Source organism: Lithobates pipiens, unplaced genomic scaffold (genome assembly GCF_037356315.1).
Source record: "Lithobates pipiens isolate NorthernLeopardFrog02 unplaced genomic scaffold, aLitPip1_a1.2 Scaffold_22, whole genome shotgun sequence".
In the NCBI taxonomy this organism is placed as follows: domain Eukaryota; kingdom Metazoa; phylum Chordata; class Amphibia; order Anura; family Ranidae; genus Lithobates; species Lithobates pipiens.
The window spans coordinates 44,772,256-44,797,650 of record NW_027507784.1 but is presented as its reverse complement, the minus strand read 5'-3'; the positions used below and the strand labels follow the sequence as shown (position 1 = coordinate 44,797,650).

The 25,395-nt window shown below is 42.6% G+C and overlaps 2 protein-coding genes across 2 annotated transcripts in view; both read right to left on the bottom strand.

Moving 5' to 3' along the window:
* LOC143923711 (uncharacterized) overlaps positions 1 to 25,395 on the bottom strand; it is a 512,582-nt gene that overhangs the window by 73,065 nt on the left and 414,122 nt on the right. The gene's annotated exons all lie outside the window — the stretch shown is intronic.
* The window catches only part of LOC143925175 (uncharacterized), a 43,885-nt gene continuing 28,520 nt past the window's right edge, over positions 10,031 to 25,395 (bottom strand). Inside the window, exons 6-7 of the mRNA XM_077449786.1 lie at positions 19,227 to 19,556; positions 10,031 to 10,410 (exon numbers count right to left, since the gene is read on the bottom strand). Of these exons, the coding sequence (XP_077305912.1) occupies positions 10,031 to 10,410; positions 19,227 to 19,556 (710 nt within the window). The remainder of the gene's footprint in view (positions 10,411 to 19,226; positions 19,557 to 25,395) is intronic.

Below are 25,395 nucleotides of genomic sequence, written 5' to 3'. Positions count from 1 at the left end.
ATACAATGGTGGCAAATTTTTGAATGCTTTTTTTTGGAAAAAAACAGTTTTGTGCTTAAAAAAAAAAAAAACACAGTAAAGTTAGCCCAATTTTTGCATAATGTGAAAGATGAAGCTACGCTGAGTAAATAGATACCTAACATGTCACTCTTCAAAATTGCACAGGCTCGTGGAATGGCGCCAAGCGTCGCTACTTAAAAATCCCCATAGGCGACGATTTAATTTTTTTTTACTGGTTATATGTTTTGAGTTACAGAGGGCTATAATTATTGCTCTTGCTCTAATGTTCGCAGCGATACCTCACATGTGTGGTTTGAACACCGTTTTCATATGTGGGCGGGACTTACGTATGCGTTCGCTTCTGCATGCGAACACATGGGGACAGGGGCGCTTTAAGAAAAAAAAATTTTTTTATTGTTCATTTTACTTTATTTATTTTAGTTTGACATTTTTTTCCCCAAAAATATTTTTTTTGATCACTTTTATTCCTATTACAAGGAATGTAAACATCCCTTGTAATAGGAATATGGCATGACAGGTCTTCTTTACAGTGAGATATGGGGTCAATAAGACCCCGCATCTCACCTCTAAGCTGGGAAGCCTGAAAAAAAAAGATTCTGGATTTGATCGTATTGGCGAGTCGGTAGAAGCACGGGAGGGCGGCGGGGGAGGGGGTGTCTATGGCTGGGTATTGCAGGGTATCTCAGAGTATGGCTGGGTATCTCAGAGTATGGCGTTGCAGAGTATTGCGTTGCAGAGCATTGCAGGATATTGGCGGGTGTTGCAGAGCATTGCAGAGTGTTGCAGGGTATTGGCGGGTGTTGCAGAGCATTGCAGAGTGTTGCAGGGTATTGGCGGGTGTTGCAGAGCATTGCAGAGCATTGCAGAGCGTTGCAGGGTATTGCAGAGTGTTGCAGGGTATTGCAGAGTGTTGCAGAGTGTTGCAGGGTGTTGCAGAGTAATGCAGAGTAATGCAGAGTATTGCAGAGTATTGCAGAGTATTGCAGTGTAATGCAGAGTATTGCAGAGTAATGCAGGGTATTGCAGAGTAATGCAGAGTAATGGCAGGGTATTGCAGAGTATTGGCAGGGAATTGAGGGGTTAATTTTCGGTGAGCAGCGATGTGGGCACTGCAGATGCAGCCCACATCGCTGCTGACACCGATCTCTTCCCCCTCCGCTGTTCCGATCGGTACAGAGAGGGGGAGGGAGGTTTGTTTACAAGTGATCACTCCATCATTTGACGGAGCGATCACGTGGTAAACGCCCGCTATGAGCGGCTGTTTACTGTGGTCCGTGATGCGCCAGGTCCTGTGGACCCAGCGGTCACGGATGCTCTCGAGTGCGCGCCCCAGGGGGCGCGCGAGAGCGGAATTCTGGGAGGACCTCATATGACGGCCTCCCAGAGTTAAGAAACCGCCCTGTAGCCGTCATTCGGCTATAGGGCGGTAGTTAAGTGGTTAAAAGAGCTTGATGAATTGAATAGATGCTGGTTTGAAGCCAAAGGGTGGTCCCACCAAATATTGATTTAGATTTTTCTTCTGTTCACTTACTTTGCATTTTCTAAAAATAAACAATTAACATTTATATTTTTGAAAGCATTCTTATTTTAGAGCATTTCTTCATACCTGCCCATCATTTGTGCACAGTACCATATATATATGTATTATTTTATGCTAGCATCTGTGGGTGGGAGAAGAGGAGAGCAGAGGAGAACAGTTGTTCATCCACAAAATAAGCTTGTGTTGAGTGCTTACAGGCACTTCCATTGAGATCTGGGGCTAAAAAACACTCAATGCAACCCAAAAATGCTCATGTTGTTTATCAAGCTTCTAGTAATGAGCTTCCAGTGACTGGATATATATAAGTGAAGAGCTTGCACTGAAAAGAATGAGATTCCTATTGCTGAAGGATGTCTCATGTAAGGTGTAGGCACAAAAAACACAAGCAAAAATGCTCAGGTATGAATGTGGGCTTACAGTTTTCTCTTAGTCCCCCTGTAAAGTACCAACTGTTGAGCCTGCCAGTGAAGCCCACATAAAGCTATTGGTCCATAGCAAATAATTTATTTACAACCTATAAATAACGTGACCCGGGGGCGTGGCCTAGCCTGACTAGAAGATGGACGCTTAGCTCTTGAGCTCCCGCTGCCTCACGACGTGCTATCTGATAATCGGAGGTAATAGCTGTCTTTCACTCGTCTTCTAATGGGGACCGTGTCGCGGAATTCCTCGGCATCCCGCTCCCGATCTCCCCGGGGGAATTCACGCAACTCCCACAGCACTATCCCGGATCTATTCCGAGCAAATAGAGGAAACATGGCGACGGCTCACCGCGGCCTCACACAGGACCGGACCTCTCCCCCGCAAAGCGCGCCAGCTTCTTCCCCCTCCACACTAGGGATTGAATGTGACAGCTCTCAGCATGCTATGTCATCCTCGCAACCACAGCTAAACATTCACGATCTGCGTACTATCGCTGCGGACATCAAAGACACCCTCTCAGCGGCCATTTCTGAGCTCCGCTTGGACATCCGTTCCCTGACTGATAGGGTGGGTGTAATGGAGGACGCCATCTCTAAACAAGACTCTCAGCTTCGAAAGACAATACATCATGTGGATACACACACCCTACAACTGCGTGCGGTACATATCCACATGGAAGACCTCGACAACAGGGGAAGACGCCATAATTTGCATGTGCGAGGCCTTCCAGAGGCGATCGAAGGTGACCAGCTCATAACCTCAGTAACCAGCATTTTTAACAACTTGCTGAATAGACCCCCATCGCCATGGACAGAATTCACCGTGCGCTGAAGCCTAAAGGTAGAGACACAGACCCTCCAAGGGATATAGTCTGCTGTCTCCCAGATTTCAAGTTGAAAGAAGACATCCTTAAACAGGCTAGGGGGACGCCTCACATTACACATGCTGGTTCTACAATTCAAATGTACCAAGATCTCTCTAGCATTACTTTGCAACATCGAAGAGATCTGCAACCTTTATTGGAAGTGCTTCGCGCCAACAACATCGTCTACAAATGGAAATTCCCATTCTGTCTGTCGGCCTCCGCTCTAGGCCGCGCCACACACTTGAGAGTACCTGAGGACTTATCTCACTTTTGTCGCAGCCTCAACATTCCATTAGTTGAAGTACCCAACTGGTTTGCTGATTTCCGAAGATCTGCGGTCCAAAAGGATTCACCAATGGCTGAACCCATGGATGCTCAGTCTGGCAACTTTCGACAACGCAGATCTCCGTCACCCTCGGACAATAGGAGTGCGCCTAGGGGTCCACGCAGCTCTCACAGCCCATTGCAAGCGCCAAGCTCTCGGAGAGCTAGAAGAGACCGCTGACTTCATTCTCAGGTATCTGCTACTATAACACTGTGTTACGTCTACACTATTCAGGTTATTTCCTTGTTGTCATGTTGACCAGTTGGAACCTACTCTGATGACTGTCTCTTCGGTATACGCCTTAGTTTTTATCTGTATCATACGTCGGTGTTTTTACATTGCTGTCACATAGTTATCTGTACACTTTGCGGCTATACCCTGTATTTCACCGCTTCGTTACTGCATTCCTACCTCCGCTAGCCATTCACGTTCGCAGTTTACACGCCTATGGACATAATCCAAATCCTACTGTAACCCCTACAAATTTTGGCAGCATTACGACCGGCCTCTGGTGGATGATATCAGCGACATCCTCACTTGATTCTATCAACGTATGACGATCACATATTGGCACCCGTAATATCTTCCTCCCTAACCATCCTAACATTGCAATCTTCTACGGGGCCGTTCCACCTCTTATGTTCTTGTGACTACTTTACTCCAAGGCGCAAGATTTGCCATCCAATCTCCTACAGCACTGCTCCTTCGCCTTTACATGGACATGGTAAACGGAAAAGACGATCAATCCGAACAATGACATTTGTGAGATGTACTTTACTCCTCCTACCCGGTTATAACCCTCCACTTCCACCAGACTCGTTTAGGGAGATGGCTCCCTTTTAGCATTCGGAATTATACAGGATAAGTTTGCTATAACACTGTGTTGCTGCAACGCCTCCCCTGAGCGGCTCCCCCTTCCATTCCAATTTTTTTTATTTTTATTTTTTTTTATTTACCACACTGTTGTTATTGACTCCTTGAAAGGGGGTGCCTGCTCCAGCCTTTTCTACGGAATGGTAACTATATTTGTTCCTTGCATTGCATCTGATTGTTCTCACCGTACTTACCCTGCATTAGCCACTTAGGCTTACTCAACATGGGGGTGGCTGATCCTGTTTTTAACTATGCCTCTCTCTATATGCTCTAGGATTTACATTTATGTATAACCCAGTAATGCTAGACTACACCAATCACCATTGGTTACAAACATCTATTCAATGATCTGTCATAAAACAGGCTCCCCATATTCCCCGCTCACTAACTTTCGCTAACTCCTCCATCTTTAGCCTGTCAAGTTGTGGGTCAGCGGGACAGCGATTCGCCACAGTACTTTTTCTTCTATATCTCTTCTATATATCTTCTCCTCTTCCCGGTTAGGCTAGAGCCGACCCCCACGCAGTGAGGGCTAAAAGCAAGTCCATCCGATACAGGTTGGGTTTGCTGTCCTCACACTGTACACTTACCGATACCTTTACCGAGACAGGGTGTTACCCCCCCTCCTACTGTCTCATCGGTTTCCCAACAGAAGTCATAGTTTCATAGTTCATCTGTCCACATAGACACAGCGTACCGCACTCTCACCCCTATCCCCCCATTACTCACCCTTCCCTGATTGGCAACTATGAATCCAACCCCGGCATCACAACAGGCACCCCCTCTCTACCAACAGCTTAAATTATACTCACTTAACATCCAAGGACTTAACACGCCCGAAAAACGAACGAAACTATTATCTGCACTACAACACTCCAAAGCTCATATTGTTTTTGTCCAAGAAACTCACTTCAGGACAGATAGCTTCCCAAAATTATACAGTAAACACTTTCCTACGGTTTATCACGCATCCAATAAAGATTCTAAATCCAAAGGAGTCTCTATTCTGTTCTCACGACACTGCCCATTCCAAGTTGACGACACTGACAGACACTCAGGGTAGATTTATATTTATAAAAGGTACTCTTTATAACATGCCTGTAACTCTTGCGAATATCTATGCTCCTAACACGCACCAAGTAACCTTCCTTCGCAACACCTTCCAACACCTAACTTTCTTCCAATCCGGTGCCCTTATTGTCGGAGGGGACCTAAATGTAGCCCTCAATCCCTCCCTTGACACCTCTTCGGGTGTCACCACTATTGCGTATAAAACTCTCCGCGCGATCAAATCTCAATTTCATGACCTGTTGCTGCACGACTCTTGGCACACATTACACCCCAACGTTAAGGACTTTACCTTTTTTTCTCCCCCCCATAATAAATATTCCTGACTTGATTACTTTTTTCTATCCCAAAATGAATTGTCCTTCCTAACCAAAGCCACCATCGACCCCAAAATTCTATCGGATCACAACCCAATATCCATGACCTTATCTATTCCTGACACTGTGGCCCGCACACGCATTTGGCGCCTTGATAATTCCCTACTCACCGACTCTGCTAATGTGCAAAAAATCTTTGACAGTCTCTCAAATTATTTCTCTGAGAATTCCCATGACAGTTCCTCACCAACGGTGCTTTGGGCAGCCCATAAATGCGTTCTCAGGGGGGATTTCATATCCTTATCAGCCTCCCGAAACAAACTTAGAAGAGCTCGTATTGATGCCTTGACTAAACGCATACATAGCTTGGAAAAGAAACACAAAGCCTCTTTAGCAGCTAATGTACTCACAGAACTGACAACAGCACGAGAAGAACTTCTGGTAGAGCTCCATAAAAAACTGAAACGGAACTTCACTTCACTCTCTCCCAGAAAATCTTCTTTGAACATAGCAACAAGTCAGGAAAGCTACTAGCCAAAGATCTCCAGGGTAAGAAAGCGATGAATACCATACATGAGCTCAGAAGTACTACAGGTGAAAAAGTCTCCAAGACAGAAGAAATAGTAGACAAATTTGTCCTTTACTTCTCTGAATTATACAACCTCCCCCCCCCCACAACAATCTACTTCCCAGACTGACCGCACAGCCGCTATCCATACTTTCTTGCAAAAATATTCTCCCACCCCCCTCACAAACGAAGAGTCCGCTACCTTAAACTCCCCAATTACTGCTGAAGAGACCCTCATTGCCCTGAAACAAATGAAGCCAGGAAAAAGCCCGGGCCCTGACGGCTTCACAGTGAGCTACTACAAAACTTTCCCTGATCTCTTACTCCCTCATTTGGTCAACGCCTTTAATCACTTTCCGAATTCCGCAGAAATACATAGGGATATTTTAGAAGCCCACGTTACCCTTATACCTAAACCTCATAAAGACCCGATGTTAGTCACTAACTACCGCCCCATCTCGTTGCTCAACGTTGACCTAAAGCTCTACGCCAAGATATTAGCAAATCGTATTCTACCCTTCCTTCCTCAATTGATTGATTTGGACCAAGTTGGTTTTGTCCCTGGCAGGGAAGCCAGGGACAATACTACCAAAGCTCTAAATATTCATCACTGGCTCACTACAACGGCCACTCCCGGCTTTCTGCTATCCCTTGACGCGGAGAAGGCGTTCGACAGAGTTGCCTGGGACTATATGGAGGCTACCCTTCAAACAATAGGAATCCCCCAGCATTTACTACGGATGATAATGGTCCTCTATTCGTCCCCCACGGCTAGACTCAGAATCAACGGTAGCCTGTCGAACGCCTTCTCCATCTCCAACGGTACCCGCCAAGGTTGCCACCCTTTCACCCCTGATTTTTGTACTCACCATGGAACCCTTTCTCCGAAAACTCAGAGATAATCCGGCCATAAAGGGCTTGTCAATCAAACATAAAACGTATAAGATAGCAGCTTATGCGGATGACATTTTACTCTTCCTTTCAGATCCCATTACATCTATCCCAAACCTACTAAAAGATTTTAAGCTCTTCCAAGACCTGTCCAATCTGAAAATTAATTTCAGTAAATCGAAAGCCCTTAACATTTCCCTACCACAGTCACTAGTAGCACAATGTACTCACAACTTCCCCTTTACCTGGGAGAAAGAATCCATCACATACCTAGGGATACAAATTCCCACTAAACTAACTTCTCTCTATGAAAAAAATTTCCAACCAATCCTTCAATCTATCCAAGCCGACCTGCATAAATACACACATGGGTCCCTTCTCGTGGTTTGGCAGAATGGCCATTTTAAAAATGAATGTTCTACCGAGGCTACTTGCTTCAAGCTATTCCTATTAGCTTACCTGCATCCTTTTTTTGCGCATACAAACGACTATGTCGACTTTTTATATGAAAGTCCCATGCTCCTAGAATCAGCTGGCAAAGACTCACACTCCCTAAACACCTCGGAGGTGTGGGAGTGCCGGACATCCAAAAATACCATCTGGCATGTCATCTAAACAGAATTCTAGACTGGCACTCCCACACACTCCACAAAGATTGGATTAAACTTGAACAAGCCTTCTCTCACATCCCATTGGAAAATTGGCCTTGGATACATAAGTCCCACATTCCACGCGATCTTCAAACACACCCCTTCATACATGCCTCACTCCAATATTTCAGAGCAGCATGCCCGCACATGGCTATGATACCCATCCATGGCCCAATGACTCCACTGAATCACAACCTGGAATTTCCGCCTGGTCTTCCTAGACACTCACCATGCATAACGCTAACAGGTCCTACTCCAAGAGCCCATCTCTTTTTCCACAATGGCAAACTTCTGTCACATCAAATTATGACCTCAACTTTTCCAGACTACCACGTCCCTTTTTTCAAATACCTACAGTTACGGCATTTTTTCCAACACCCAAAACCTGGAACACACTGGCACAGGAACCTTAAGCTCTTTGAATCCATGTGCGTTAGTACTGAACCTCAAAGACATGTCATATCCGCTGTTTACTCGCTTCTCTTCTCTTTCCATGATCTTAAAGCAGACAAAATTGTCAAACGGTGGGAATCCGATTTAAACCTAGATCTCTCAACAGCGGCATGGGAAACAATTTATCATAATATACACAAGGGTTCTGTCAATGTCTCAATTCAGGAAAGTAGATACAAAATATATGCTAACTGGTATAGGACCCCTGACAAAATCCACAAATTCTCCCCTACAATCCCCCCAACTTGCTGGAGATGTAACAACGCCTTGGGCACCCTACTCCACATCTGGTGGGAATGCCCGCTTTTACAAACGTTTTGGACTGACATACACCGTCTGATTTCTCAAATTACGACATACTCCCCCGACCTAACTCCCGCTCAATTCCTATTACACCACAATGCTACCACAACACGGGCCTACGCCAAATCCCTGACCATTCACCTCATTAACGCGGCCAACCTGTGCATCCCGGTGTGCTGGAGAACTACCTCACCCCTCACAGTTTCCGATTGGCTAAAGAGAGTAGACACTATAGCAGAGATGGAAGAACTTATTCATCAAGGAAAAAGATACCCCGCACATCTACGGGCAAACCTGGGCAGTTTGGAAACATTTCAGATCTTCCGTGATGTCTGAACAACCTCACCCTAACCAACCACAAAATTCTTTCTCCGATGCACGCCCACCATTGGAACCGTAACATACTCGAGTGTTGCAGACCCCCCCTTCCTACTATCTCCTTGTTCGGCCAGTCCCTTACTTACTGAGTGAATCGGTTGATCGAACTTTAGCGGATGCTCAACCCCTTAACCTCATAAATAAGATGCCTTACAAGGGAACTAAACCAACATTTTTCCCACCCTTTTATGTTCAGAGAGCGTCTGTCCTTCAAGATTCTAGACTCAAGGACGGTACTACCTCAATTGCATTGCAGTGCTGACCACTATCCTTCATTTCTCCCACCTATGGTCACAGTCAGAGCCCATTAGGGGTGACCGTGGGTTGGGATTCTGTATTTTTACTCAGCACTGCCATGCCTTTATCTGTTGCATTAATGTTCACGCCCTCTATGGCAAACACAAATGTTTGTTTGAGAGTATTGACTGACCCCCTTGTTATAGCCTCTCCTACAAGAGTGCTCCGATCGTACTTTACGGCCAGTTGGCCTATTTTGACATGTTTGACTTATATTTTGGATACTGTTATGCATAAGTACTACATTTTATCTGTTAAAAATTGCCTAATTGCCTTGAGTACGTACCTTGTACCTGCTTTGGTACTCAATGTATGTATGTACTTGATAAAATCTTAATAAAAATTTATTGAAAAAAAAAAAAAACATGACCCATGTCCATTTATACCCCAATAATCGATTTTTTTGCAAAACCCATAAAGAGTGAACTGAAAATGATTGGAAAAAAATCAAATAAAATGTGTATTAATTAATGGAAATAATTCTGACACTATTAAAAATATGTAAGCATAATTTAAGTATAGCATGCTTCAAAATAATCTTATGGTCTTATATTGTATTATATTAAATGAATGCGTTATATTCTACATTTTATTCTACACTAAGAAGCTATGACAGCCTATGAAAGAAGATTAAAGATGAAAGACTGTGTATAGTCCACGGTTTATGCAGAGCACCATCTTCTTCCGGGTTCAGGATCTTCAGCCATTTTGATTGTCCAGACTGGAAGTGGGGCTGCCTCCTCTCTGCAAGGACTGAATGCTCATTTAGGTCTAGGGGCAAAAAAGCACTTCTAGTTACCAGATCCTCTTCTGTCCCAGCTGCTGCTACTCTCCTCTACTTCCCTAACTCAGGCAGAGGTCAGTCATGGAGGATTTTTACTTTCTGGATTGAAAGTACTGCCTTTTGTTGCTGAACCTCTCCCACTATGAGCTGCAGTGTCTGGGAGGAAGAGCGTGTGAGACACAAATGAAGGAGGATTCGGCTCAGTTGAGTTTCTTTTATACCTTATGAGGCTTGAGAATTACATAGTAACTGGACTTGGTACTAGTTTACACTGTCACGAAGAAGCATTATGTTGTGCTTTAACAGTCCCATTCATAGAATGTTTATTTAATTTTAAAGGGCCCATGGTCTTCTCTATGGGTTTCTCCAGGCCGGGATTTTTCACTCTACAGATGAATTCTGCCCCCTGGTCTCTGCTGAACGATGGGGTGAATGTCAGTGATGATTGCCAGATCTTTCCTTTCTTCTGCTCGGTACAGATTTGGAAGACATCATTAGGTGCTATGATGGGATGTAAGTTTTTCCTAGACGTCCTAAACCAGCTCACAGTCGTATAATCTTGGATATATCCGGAGATATCACAGGTCAGAGTGGCTTCTTTATCTTCTTCCAGTTCAGGAATTTGGATATTTCCAATCTGTAGACGGGGCAGATCTGAAAGCAAAAATGATTTAGAAGACAAGTGTAATTCACAATGTATTTTACAGTATATGTCCTTTATAGACAACACAATTCTACAAAGTATACAATAATTAGAGCTGTGGATTCTGATTGAGATATTTAGATATTGGGCCAAACACATGTATTGGAAGATCAAATATTATAAATATACTGGGCCAAAGACTACCAATTCCCATGTATGAAAAAAGATAGCCTTGCTGCTACTCCAGAGCTTGTGTAATATGCATACCTAGTGAAAAGTGCCACAATCTTCGTCCTTCCAATCTTTGCAAATTATACGTACAATAGTCCACTTTCAGTGTTCAGCTTTATCCAAACATGGTGAACAAATGTGCTCCTCAGTCTCTTTGCAATAATACGGTGCTGAACACTGTGCTCCTTCTGTGACCACAAAGCCTCCCCAGCGCACAAATGTTACAAAGTGTACTAGATTCCTTTGGTCTTATTATAAAGTCAATAATAGTAAATGTTTTGCCTTACCTATGAATTTAACCAGCGATATGTCTATCATTCTTAGTGAGAAATTTAAATACAACTGGGACACAACGGCTATTTCATATCTGGGTATTAACCTCACTTTCCCTATAAATAAACTGTATGCAGCACATTTTCCCACTTTATTAGATCAGATTATTAAAGATTTTCAAGATATTAAAAAAAACACAACTATCATGGATATGGAAAATTTCTACATTCAAGATGCAAACCCTACCCAAAATACTTTACCTTTTCAGATCCCTGCCTATTCCAATGCCCTCACAATTTTTTACACAACTAAACAATAAATTAAGAAATCTTATTTGGAATGGCAAAAAAACTAGAGCAGCATTTTCTATTCAAACATCCTCTAACAATAAAGGAGGCATGAACTTACCTGGTACGCAAAAATACTACTATGCTATAATTTTAGACCAATTGAAGCACTGGTTCATCCCTAATGACGACAAACTATGGTTATCCATCGAAAAAGAGTCCACTAAAGGTCTGTCTGCCCTAGAGATAGTGTATACCCTGTTTCCTAAGGTAATTATACCTAGACTACTATCCATTAAAGCTTCACTGATAGCATGGAAATTTCTTGCATCAAAATTTCACATTCTAGGTGAAGTACAGAATATATCTATTTCTATGAGAGCCTTTGATTACTGCATGAATTATTGGATTAATCAGGGTTTTAACTTTTATGAACACCTCCCCTCAGAAATATTAGTTAATAAACTCCACAAGTACGGCCATCTGAGGCACTTCAGCCCAAATAAAGGTTTGGACATCCCATCCTCTATATGGAACCATCTCACACTCAACAAAGATGATGTTACCTGGTTGGTCGCGGTGCTGGCCGTGCGTCGATGTGCGACGGTGCACGCTGGCGCGCGTGTTCCTGTGCGTGCTGTGGTGCACACCCCTGCGGGCGCTGGTGCGTGCCGATGTGCGCCTGTGCTCACTCCTGTTAGCACCGGTACGTGCCGATGTGCGTTGTTGTGTGCGCTCCTGGTGGCACTGGTGTGCGTGCTGCCGCTCGGGCATGCGCACGGTGTTTGGCGCCAATCGGCCTATTTAGGTCTGCAGCATACTCCATTCAAGTGCTGCCTGATCATCAGCTCCTCCGTTCCCTGCTCCATTGCCTGTATCTGCATTCCTGTATCTCCGATCTCCTGACGACCCAGCTTTCTCTTTGGACACCCCTGATCTCCGCCTGCACCTGACCTCGGCCTGTTCTGACCTCGCTCCTGCCTGTTCCTATTGTACCGTTGCTGCCCGCATGTTGCCGAATCCTGCCTGTACCTGGACCCGCCTGCTCAGCACCTGCTCTGCACCCGACTGCCTGTGTTTCAGCCTACGCACCTGCTGCTTCGGGGTTCATCCTACTTCCAGCTCCTGGACCCTCTTCATAGGCTCTCATACCACTCCGCCCTCCCAGCCACCTGTCTACTCGTGGATTCACTGGTCTGGTAAGTGGAAGTCTGACAGATGAGAAGTCTAATGCCCTGTACACACAGTCGGACTTTCTGATAGAAAATGTGTGATCGGATTGTGTTGTCGGAAATTGTGTGGGCTCCATTGGACTTTTTCCGTCATAATTTCCGACACACAAAGTTTGAGATCTGGATCTAAAATTTTCCGACAACAAAATCTGATTGTTTAAATTTGTGTGCAGACAATTCCGATGCACAAAGTGCCATGCATGCTCAGAATAAATTACGAGATGAAAGCCATTGGCTACTGGCCTCTTTATAGTCCCGTAGTATGTGTTGTACGTCACCTCGTTCTGAACAATCAGATTTTCTGACAACTTTGTGTGACCGTGTGTATGCAAGACAAGTTTGGGCAAAAATCCTACGGATTTTGTCATCGGAATGTCCGACCGTGTGTACAGGGCATAAGAGTATAGCTTTTTTCTATAAGATATTTTCTCAATATCCTAAGAATGGGATAAATCATAATATGGCTAGATCTGGCCCAATCATTCTCTGAGAAATGTTGGTACAAAGCTATGAAAATCAATAAAACAGCCACATCCTGTATCGAACATTGGGATAACTCCCAAAAGATTTTGAACAGATGGTACTTAACTCCAAACAAATTGGCTAAAATGTTTCCTACTTCATCCCCATAATGCTGGCGATGTAGTGACCAAATTGGTTCCTTATATCACACACTATGGAGCTGTAAGAAGTTAACTAGCTTTTGGAACTCAGTATCAATGTTCATTGCCACCCTTACAGGTAACCTAATAAAAATGTCACCAGCTACAGTCCCTTTTAAGTATTAACCTTGATATCTTTCCGCCTCATTACAGAATAATAGTGGCAAATATACTTATAGCTGCAAGACCATTACCAAAAGGTGGAAATTGATCAAAGCGCCTAACCTTACAGAAGTCATTATATAGCCTCATACACATGATCAGACTTTGTACAAACTTTCCCATGGATTTTTGTACAAAGGGTGTCGGCCGAGAACTTGTATTGCGTACACATGGCAGGACTTTTTCAGCCAACTTTCACCAAATCACGTGGGTTTTCTGCTCTTTACCGCCACCTTTGGTCAACTTCTGTATTGTTGTCTAATCTTTTGCATTGGTTCTGAGCATTCTTGTTTGTACTTTGTACAAAAGTCCTATGGTTTTCTGTCGATCAGACTTTTCTCCATCGGACTTTTGTTGCCAGAAAGTTCGCACAGCCAACAAAGATGAAAACCGAAAAAGTTTGTCCGATGGAGCGTACACACGGTCGGATGTTGCTCCAAAACAGTTAATTTGCATGTTTGTTGTCAAAAAGTCTGATCGTGTGTACGGGCCTTAAGACTCAACACCTAAGCACACAATGAACTAATGCTAGCTATAAAAATGTATAATATAATCCACTTTAACAAAAACTGGCATATATGAATCAGCCATCCCAAAGTATCGAAATCTTTAAAAGAACTGTACTTCCACTCTTAATTACTGTAATTTTTATCTCCAGTATTGAAAATTTTATAGAGCTGTTAACTAACTTAATTCATTACCTTATCTGCTTCCCTCCTTCTCAATGGTTTGTTAAATGTCATCCTCTCCTAGTAACCCTATTTACAGTTAATTCCCCTAGGGTTGTTCTTTTTTTCCTATTAATCAGAACCAAAGATAATGTTTGTACTAGTAGGCTTCTACTTGGTAAAGTGGAGTTCCACCCAAAAGTGGAACTTCCGCTCGTTGTGCTTCTCCCCCATCTGGTGCCACATTTGGCACCTTTCGGGAGGGGGGGGGGGGGGGGACATGATACCTGTCTTTTACAAGTACCCTGTTCCCACTTCCGGGAGCCTCATCCATGGGTATGGATGTCACTGCCTGGGCTCCCTCCTCCTTCCCCGGGCCACCATGCAAGTAGGAGAGAGGAGTGAAGACTTGCGCATGCACAGTAGGGTTCTGGGTGTGAAGCCATAAGGCTGCCCTGCCAGGTTCCCTTACTCACAATGGAGGCATCAGCACCCGACAGCTGATGGAAACATCAGCTGTGGTGCCGACATCGCTGGATTCCAGGACAGATAAGTGTCTGATTATTAAAAGTCAGCATCTGCAGTATGTGTACAGTAGTTGGTATCTTTTCATTTTTGCAGCGGTGGGCGGACCTCCGCTTTAAGTGTCCTACCTTAATATACTTATATAGTATTCTTTACCCAAGTAATTCTTTTACAGAATTTATTTAGTTAAAGCATTCTATTTGACTTCATTTGTTAACCCTGATTTATTACCCCATAAAAATCTTTTGAAATATTTATATATATATATATATATATATATATATATATATATATATATATATATATATATATATATATATAAATAAATAAGTGCGTCTAATAGCACACAATCATACTACAGGACCTGCCGTTCCACTTGTTTTTCCAAATTTTTTCTGCTTTCAACACATCAACTATAAAACTCTGGTTAGACCACATCTGGAGAATTTTGTCCAGTTCTGGTCCACCAGTCCTCAGGAAGGATGTGCTAGAGGTAGAGAAAGTCCAAAGAAGGGCAACAAAACTAATAAGGGGATGGGATGCCTTCAATTTTGAGGAACGACTGTAAGCACTATATTTATTCTTGCTGGAGAAGTGACGCTTAAGAGGGGACATGATATCAATCTACAAATACCTCAACAGGGAGCCCAACATAGGAAAAAAACAAATCTTAAGGAGTGTAAGAGGACACGGGGCCACACAATGAGATTGGAGGAGAAGCGGTTTAACCTAAATGGCGCAGGGGGTTTTTCACTGTCAGGGCAATAAGGATGTGGAACTCTCTTCCACAATTGGTGGTGGCAAGAGCCTCATCCTCAAATACCACAAAAGACTTCAAGCTGATGTTAAAGGGGGCAATACACGGTATTAAGAACTGTAAACTTTTGATCAGGGTCATTTGGGTAGTTTCTGTTGTCATTATGATTTAAAAAGAGTAAACACAGTTGATTGATAATAAATGGCTTCAGCCAAACAGTAACGAGTGAAAGAATCAAGTGAAAGTAATGAGTGGAAGAAAAGTTTTTTGTGTTATCATTCATATTCTCTGAAAAATGGCCAAGAAATCATAAATTCTGCCAGGGTAACTTATGAGCACAACTGTATATACAGGGGAGAAAGTATTTGAACCCCTGCTGATTTTGTGCGTTTGCCCGCTGACAAAGAAATGATCAGTCTATCATTTTAATGGTCGTTGTATTTCAACAGTGAGAGACAGAACAACAACAAAAATATCCAGAAAAATGCATTTAAAAAAAGTTATAAATTGATTTGCATTTTAATGAGTAAAATAAGTATTTGATCCCCTATCAATCAGCAAGATTTCTGGCTCCCAGGTGTCTTCTATACAGATAGCTGAGATTAGGAACTCTTAACCACTTAAGGACCGCCCCACATACATTTACTAGAGCAGGGCAGCCCTTAAGTGCAAAATCAAATACCTGTTCATGATTTTCTTCTTCGGCTTCAGGGGCCCTCGAGCGCACCGCCGGAGCCCAGCTCACGCTGGGATTGGACATGGTGGGAGCCAATCAGTGGCCACCTACGAGGAGAGGCAGAACGGCGGTCTGCTTATGTAAGCAAGGCCGATCATCATTCTGCCAGACAGGAAAATGGTGATCTTCCATTTCTGCTAAGCAGAAACATGGATCTCTGTTTTCCTTTAGTGAAAGAGCATCCCCCAAAGTTAGAAAGCACTCATAAGGAACACACTGAAGTCCCGCTAAAAATCACTGATGTCACATGAGGTCAAAAAAAGGGGGCAGCACCACCAGGACATAACTGGGTGACCCCACCCTCTGCGTATATAAGATCTGTCAAAGTGCAAGGTGAGCAGTCGGCAGGAGGCCTCTCCTTTATAAAAGGAATCAAAAACTGTCTCCTGTTTTTCTTACTTTTTGACACTTTTTTGGTGAATGGGTACAGGTACGATGTACCTGATACCCATTCACATAGGGGGACTGGGATCTGGGGCCTCCTTGTTAAAGGGGGCTTCCAGATTCTGATAAGACCCCCATTTGCAGACCCCGACAACCCCAGCCCAGGGTTGTTGGGCAGAGGCCCTTTTCCCCGTCAACATGGGGACAAGGTGCTTTAGAGTGGGGGGGCACAGAGTCAAAGCACCCCCCCCCCCATGTTGTGGGCTTGTGGCCTGGTATGGTTTGGGACGGGGGGACGCCGATTATTTTTAAAAAATTTTGGAGTTTTTTTCTTTTCTTTTTTTATCCCCCAGGGCAGTACTCATACCCCTTTTATGACCAATTACTTGCATATAAGCCTTCAAAATGGTCACTTTTGATTTTTCCTGTTTAATGACTTCAATGAGGTTCGGGTTAGAACATTTCCCCTGTTCAGGAGTTCTGCTGCGAACCAAACAAGGGGGTGTTCGGCCCATCCCTTTTGCTAATAAAGATTTGAATGATTCAGAGGAGAGCTGGGTGAAAGTGTTGTGACCAGATCAGACCAAAATCAAGCTCTTTGCATCAACTCAACTCATCATGTTTGGAGGAAGAGGAATGCTGCTTATGACAACAAGAACACCATTGCCACCGTCAAACATGGAGGTGGAAATATTATTATATGCTTTGGAGGCGTTTTTCTGCCAGGACAACTTCACCACATCAAAGAGACGATGAACGGGGCCATGTACTGTCAAATCTTGGGTGAGAATCTCCTTCCCTCAGCCAGGGCATTGAAAATGGGTCTAGGATGGGTATTCCAGCATGACAATGACCCAAAACACACAGGCCAAGGCAACAAAGGAGAGGCTCAAGAAGAACATTAAGGTCCTGGTGTGGCCTAGGCAGTCTCCAGACCTTGAATAACAGAGAAAACTGCGCTAGCGGAATAAAGTGCTTGTGCATATAAAGTGCTATAACAAATGACGTACTAAACATATAACACCATGATATAACAAGTGCTAATATAAATAAATATTTTCTATAGGATTAAGGTCTGGAGACTATATATGGAGGGAGCTGAAGGTTCGAGTTACCAAACGTCAGTCTTGAAACTTTAATGACTTGGAGAGGATTTGCAAAGAGGAGTGGGACAAAATCCCTCCTGAGATGTGTGCAAACCTGGTGGCCAACTACAAGAAATGTCTGACCTCTGTGATTGCCAACGAGGGTTTTGCCACCAACTACGAAGTCATGTTTTGCAAAGAGGTCAAATATTTATTTCAGTCATTAACCACTTAAGCCCCGGACCAATTTGCAGCCAAAGGACCAAGCCCCTTTTTGCGATTCGGCACTGCGTCGCTTTAACTGACAATTGCGCGGTCGTGCGACGTGGCTCCCAAACAAAATTGACATCCTTTTTTTCCCACAAATAGAGCTTTCTTTTGGTGGTATTTGGTCACCCCTGCGGTTTTTATTTTTTTGCGCTATAAACAAAAATAGAGTGACAATTTTGAAAAAAATGCAATATTTTTTACTTTTTGCTATAATAAATATCCCCCAAAAATCTATAAAAAAATGGGTTTTTTTTCTGCAAAAGTTATAGCGTTTACAAAATAGGGAATAGTTTTATAGCATTTTTATTTTACTAGTAATGGCGGCGATCAGCGATTTTTATTGTGACTGCGACATTATGGCGGACACATTTTTGGGACCATTGTCATTTATACAGCAATCAGTGCTATACAAATGCACCGATTCCTGTGTAAATCACACTGGCAGTTAAGGAGTTAACCACTAGGGGGCAGTGTAGGTGTTATGTATAACGTTTTGTGTTTTTTATTGTAGGGTGCGTGGCCTGGCATGTGATGTCCCTGATCGTCTTTCCCTATAAAAGGGAAGAGACGATCAGTGACAGCCACAGTAGGAAGCATGGGGAGAGGTTTGTTTACACAGACCTCTCCTCGTTCTTCAGCTCTGTGACCCGTCCCGCAGCCACAGTCACAGAGCTCAGGACTGGGTTGGGAGCGTGCCGCCGGCAGTGCGCTCCCGACTCCCGGCTGGGCACTTAAAGAGCAACGTACAGGTACGTGCCCAGCCGTGCCATTCTGCCGACGTACATTGGCGTGAGGTGGTCCTTAAGTGGTTAAAATGCAAATCAATTTATAACTTTTTTGAAATGTGTTTTTCTGGATATTTTTGTTGTTGTTCTGTCTCTCACTGATAAAATATCAGTAAAATTAAAGACTGATCATTTCTTTGTCAGTGGGCAAATGTACAAAATCAGCAGGAGATCAAATAGTTTTTCCCCCCTCACTGTATATAATTATATATATATATATATATATATATATATATATATATATATATATATATATACACACATATACATATACATATACATATTATACCTGCTACATTTTTTACAATGCACTGCAAGGCATGCCTTCTTTATTACATACATTACTTTGCTCTGTGCCTATAGACTGGTATGGCTTTAGTCTTGCATGCATTTTGGGGAGTAACTAAAAATATATGGGAAAGCATATAATATGAAATGCAGTTCCATGTGTTCCTATGCATGATAATGAGCATTAAACTGCACTGCACAATAACACACATAAAGGTGTGGGTGCCACCTCAATGTAAAAAGTCACTAAACCAGTGTTTCTCAACTCCAGTCCTCATGGCACCCCAACAGGTCATGTTTTCAGGCTCTCCGTTATTTTGCACAGGTGATTTGATCAGTTTCACTGCCTTAGTAATTACCAGAGCCGTTTCATCTGAGGGAAATCCTGAAAATATGACCTGTTGGGGAGCCTTGCGGACTGGAGTTGAGGAACACTGTACTAAACAGTTATGTGTTGACAGTCTTATTATGATAAAGTGTACCTATTCTTATAGGACCTGTTCTTGTCTCTATGGGTTTCTCCGGGCCGGGATATATCACTCTACAGATGAATTCTGCCCCCCAGTCTCTGCTGAACGATGTGGTGAATGTCAGTGATGATTGACAGATCTTATCTTTCTTCTGCTTGGTACAAATTTGGAAGTCACCATTGGGTGCTATGATGGGTTGTTCGTCTTTCCCAGGCAACTCCCTATACCAGCTCACTATCATGTAATCTGGGAAATATCCGGAGATATCACAGGTCAGAGTGGCCTCTTTATCTTCTTCCAGTTTGGGGAATTTGATCTCTCCGACTTGTGGATGGGACAGACCTGAAAACAAAAGGTATTTAGAAGACATGTGTAAGTCACAATGTATTTTAGAGTATAAGTGTCTGTTATAGACAATGCACGGCTACAAAGTATACAATACATTAATTGTAGCCGTGGTGTCTGATTTAGATATTTCTGTGAGAATGTGAACCAAACATGTACCGGAAGATCAAATATTATAAATCACTGCGCCAAAGACTACCAATTCTGTGTATGGTAAAACGATATACTTACCCCTACCCCAAAGCTTGTGTAATATGTATGTATAAGTGGAAAGCATTAGGTACCACAATGATTCAATTATATATATGTAAAACACTAAACAAATAGAAAATATATGTGTGAATGTGTCCTTCCAATCTTTGCAATTTCTACATGCAATGGTCCACTTTCAGTGTTCAGCTTTATCCAAACATGGTGAACAAATGTGCTCCTCACTCTCCTTGCAATAATACGGTGCTGCACACTGTGCTCCTCCGGTGACCACAAAGCCTCCTCCGTGTACACTGACACCCACCGGACAATCTGTCCCAAATGAGAAGTGGGTCTAATAGCACACAGTCATACTCCAGTACCTGCCGTTCCACTTGTTTTTCCACATTTTTTCTGTTTTCAACACATTAACTTCAGGGACAACATGTTTTCTTGTTGACTAATATACCCCACCCACTTTCAGAAGGCATTATAACCAGATAATCAATGTTATTCACTTTGCCTGTCAGTGGTCATAATGTTATGGCTGATTGGTATACAGTGCCTTGAAAAAGTATTTATACCCCTTGAAATTTTCCACATTTTGTCATGTTACAACCAACAACATAAATGTAATTTATTGGGATTTTATGTGGTAGACCAACACAAAGTGGCATATAATTGTGAAGTGGAAAGAAAACGATAAATGGTTTTCAACATTTTTTACAAATAAATATGTGAAAAGTGTGGGGGGTACATTTGTATGGCGCCCCCCGGAGTCAATACTTTGTAGAACCCCCTTTCTCTGCTGTTACAGCTGCAAGTCTTTTTGGGGATGTCTCTACCAGCTTTGCACATCTAGAGAGTGAAATATTTGCCTTTTGCAAAATATCTCAAGCTCTGTCAGATTGGATGGAGGGCGTCTGTGATCAGCAATTTTCAAGTCTTGCCACAGATTCTCAATTGGATTTAGGTCTGGACTTTGACTGGGCCGTTCTAACACATGAATATTCTTTGACCTAAACCATTCCATTGTAGCTCTGGCTGTATGTTTCGGGTCATTGTCCCGCTGGAAGGTGAACCTCTGGCCCAGTCTCAAGTCTTTTGCAGACTCTAATGCCGCCTACACAAGACCGGACTTTTTAGCAGACTAGGTCCGGCGGGATTAGTCCGTCGGACAATCCGATCCTGTGTGGGCTAATCCGTTCATTTTTCAGGAAAAAAATCAGACGGACCTAGAAAAATCCAGTGGGCCTTCACATCTATCCAACAGGCTCAATTTTGGCGGACTCAAATCGGGAAAACCATTGATTTGTGTGCTGGACCAAATACGACGCAAGGGAAGCTATTGGCTACTGCCTATTGAACTTCCTTTTTTAGTCCCGTTTACATCATCACGTCCAAAACTAACAGACTTTCGTTGGACTTAATCTGTGGCCGTTCGGAAAGTCCAACGGAACTCTGCTGAAAGTCTATTGGTATTGGAATTTCCTTTCAAATTTGGCTGTTAGTGAATGTACCGAATACGAATTTATCAGAAGTTAAGAATTATCCAAAATAACGAATGCCTCATCTAAATAAATGGAACGGAACAAATTGATAATAAATAATAATAATAAAAAGTAATTTGTTACGTTCTATTTGTGTAGATGCGGCATTTGTTATTTTGGATAATTTGTAATTTCAGATAAATTTGTATTCATTATGTTCACTAACAGCCAAATATAAAAGGAAATTCCAATAGCTATAATTTATAATGGATGTAAACCCATTCTCATCATTTCTAAATTACTTCCATATAGTGCTTATTTATAAGGATATACATTCCTCCTGCATCCTTACCTGTCAAATATCTCCCCTTTAGCTGTTTGGAGCCTCCAATTCTAATTTCCGAATATTCGGACAAATTCGTTAACCACTTGCCTACCAGGCCAAATCCGACATTACTCTCCTACGTATAAAAATATTTTTTTTTTCTAGAAAATTACATAGAACCCCCATACATTATATATGGTTTTTTAGCAGAGACCCTAGAGAATAAAATGACGGTCGTTGCTACTTTTTATCTTGTAATTGTGCAGCAATTTTTCAAACACTTTCTTTTTGCATTAAAAAGAAAACAGTAAAGTTAGCCCAAATTTTGCATATTCATATTCATTCATAATGTGAAAGATGTTATGCTGAGTAAATGAATACCTAACATGTCACGCTTCAAAATTCCAAGCACTTGTTTAACCACTAGCCTATCGCCCACCGTCATATGACGGCAGGACAGTAAGGCTCTTGTTCTGGGCAGATGTCATATGACGTGAGCCCATTTAAACAGGGCATGCGCATGATAGTGTGTGCGCAGCCCTGTACTGTCTGTGTGTTGGAGCGTGTCACCGAGACAGCGCACATTGCTGATAGGGGTGAACAGCCACTGGGCATGGCTGTTTACCACGTGATTGGCCACGATTAAGTCACAGCCGATCACAGGTGGTACTGACCCACTTAGCACAGCGCAATGCGTGTGCGTGTCGGTAGCGGCGTGTTCCTGGAAACACTGCTCGTCACTGATGGTGGTAAACAGCCATTGGCCGGTGGCTGTTAACCACATGATCGACTGTGATCCTTTTAAAGTAGATCACTAAATGTCAACAAACCGCGGTAACGGGATGTTACCGGGTTCTCCTCCTCAAACACACATCGTGTGTGAGAAGGAGATTGCGGTAACATCTAGTTAATGCCTACAGTGTACACCAACACACACTGATTGCCCCCCACTAATAAGAGGACCTGTCACCACCCATCAAAGTACCTGTCACAGTTCATCAGAGTACCCGAGTACCTGTCACCAGGCCATCAGAGTACCCGAGTACTAGTCACCAGGCCATCAGAGTACCAGAGTACCTGTCACCAGGCCATCAGAGTACTTGAGTACCTGTCTACAGCTCATCAAGTTAACCGAGTACCTGTCTCCAGCCTATCAGAGTACCTGAGTACCTATTTCCAGCCCATCAGAGTACCCGAGTACCTATCTGCAGCCAATGCCTCATAGAATATACGTTGGGGTGTTTGCTTTCCAAAATGGGGTCATTTTGTGGGTAATTCCATTGTCCTGGTGCTCAAAGACCTTCAAAATTGTGATGGGTAGGAATGAAATGAGATGTGTCATTTATGCTCCTAGAAAGGCAGAAGGTACTACTTCAATGTTGGGCCTCTGTATGTGGCCAGGCTGTATAAAAGTCTCACATGTGGTATCACCATACTGAGGAAGAGTAGCAGAATGTGTTTTGGGGTGTCATTTTTGCTATATACATGCTATGTGTAGAAATATCTTAGAAATGGACAACTTTGTGTAAAAAAAAATGCGTTTTCATATTATTTCCACGTTTTCCAAAAACTTCTGGAAAAAAATGAACAGTTCAAAAGACTCATACTCATGGGGTAATTTTGTGGTTAATTCCATTATCCTGGTGCTCCAGGGCCTTCAAAAGTGTAATAGGTGGTTGAGAAATGAGATGCGTCATTTTTGCTCGTAGAACCTCTGAAAGTGCCACTTCAATGTTGGGCCTCTGTATGTGGTCAGGCTGTGTAAAAGTCTCACACATGTGGTATCGCCATACTCAGGAAGAGTAGAAGAATTCATTTTGGGGTGTAATTTGTTGTATGCATATGCTGTGTGTGTGAGAAATAACCTGATAATATGAAAATTTTGTAAAAGAAAATCTTAATTTTGCAAAGGATTGTGGGGAAAAAAATACAACTTAAAAAAATCACCATGCTACTTAATACCTTTGAATGTCTACTTTGTAAAAAGGGGTCATTTGGGGGGTATTTGTACTTTCCTGACTTGTTAGTGTCTCAAGAAATGAGATACACCTGATGTACTGAAGGCCTGATCAGAAGTGATCAATTTTCAGTGATTGGCACCATAGTTTGTAGACTCTATAACTTTCACAAAGACCAAATAATATACACTAATGTGGGTTATTTTTACCAAAGATATGTAGCAGTATAAATTTTGGCCAAAATTTATGAAGAAAAATTAGCAAAATTTTATGACAGAAACAAAGAAAAAAGCATTTTTTTCACGTCTTTTTTTATTTATAGCACAAAAAATAAAAATCCCACTAGTGATTAAATACCACCAAAAGAAAGCTCTATTTGTGTGGAAAAAAGGAAGCAAGTTTCATATGGGTACAGTGTTGGATGACTGAGTAATTGTCCTTCAAACTGTGAGAGCGCTGAAAGCTGAAAATTGGTCTGGGCAGGAAGGGGGTGTAAGTGCACTGTATTGAGGTGGTTAATGGCGCCAAACTTCAGTACGTAAAAATAGCCATAGGCGACGCTTTAAATGTTTTTTCTGGTTACATGTTTTGAGTTACAGAGAAGGTCTTGGGCTACAATTATTTCTCTTGCTCTGACATTCAGGAAAATATCTCACATGTGTGGTTTAAACACTGTTTTCATATGCGGGCACGACTTAGGTAGGCGGTTGCTTCTGTGCAGGAGCACATGGGGACAGGGGCGCTTTAAATTTTATTTATTTTTTGTAAATTTTACATTTATTTTTCTAGTTTGACACTGTAATAGGAATAATGCATGCCAGGTCCTCTTTACAGTGAGATATGGGGTCAATAAGTCCCCACAATTCACCTCTAGGCTGGGAAGACTGAAATAAGAAAAGAATAGAAAAAGCGATCTTGGCTTTCCAGCCGAGGCGGTGCCATTTTTTCCAATGCAGGGCTGGGCATGATGTCATACCATCGCGCCCGGTCTCCGAATGATCGTAGGCATTTCTATGATCCAGTTTCCATTTTCAGATGATGGATTGTACAGAGCTCCGTGAGATGTTCAAAGCTTGGGAAATCATTTATAACCTAACCCTGCTTTATACTTCTCCACAACTTTATCCCTGACCTGTCTGGTGTGTTCCTTGGCCTTCATGATGCTGTTTGTTCATTAAACTAGTTGTATACCCGCTTTGTGATTTTTACCTACAGGTAAGCTTACCTGCAGGTAAAATGAATAACTCCTAAACGTGTGCATGGGCTCTGAAGGTCCGGCGGATGTTGCCGGAAAATCAGAACGCCTTGCCGGAAATGAGACTCCCGCGCGCATGCCACTCACAGCGCCAGAGCCATGAACCTGGAAGACACGCCATGGGGAAAATGTCAGCTCCCTCAGGGGTGTCTGGGACACAATGCCAGCGCATTGATCTACAGTAAGGTAAGTATTTCATAATGAGCTAGTATGCTGTGCCTTTGCAGAGTTTTTTGTTTTTTAGTTTTTTTGCGGGTATAGAACCGATTTAAGGTTCTCTAACAAACCTCTGAGGGCTTCACAGGACAGCTGTATTTACATTGAGATGAAATGACACACAGGTGGACTCTATTTACTAATTAGGGGACTTCTGAAGGCAGTTGATTCCACTAGATTCTAGTTAGGGGTATCAGAGTAAAGGGGCTGAATACAAATGTACGCCACACTTTTCCACTTTTCACATATTTGTAAAAAAAATTGAAAACCATTTATCATTTTCCTTCCATTTGACAAATATGTGCCACTTTGTGTTGGTCTATCACATAAAATCCCAATAAAAGACGTTTACGGTTTTGGTTGTAACATGACAAAATGTGGAACATTTCAAGGTACTGTATAC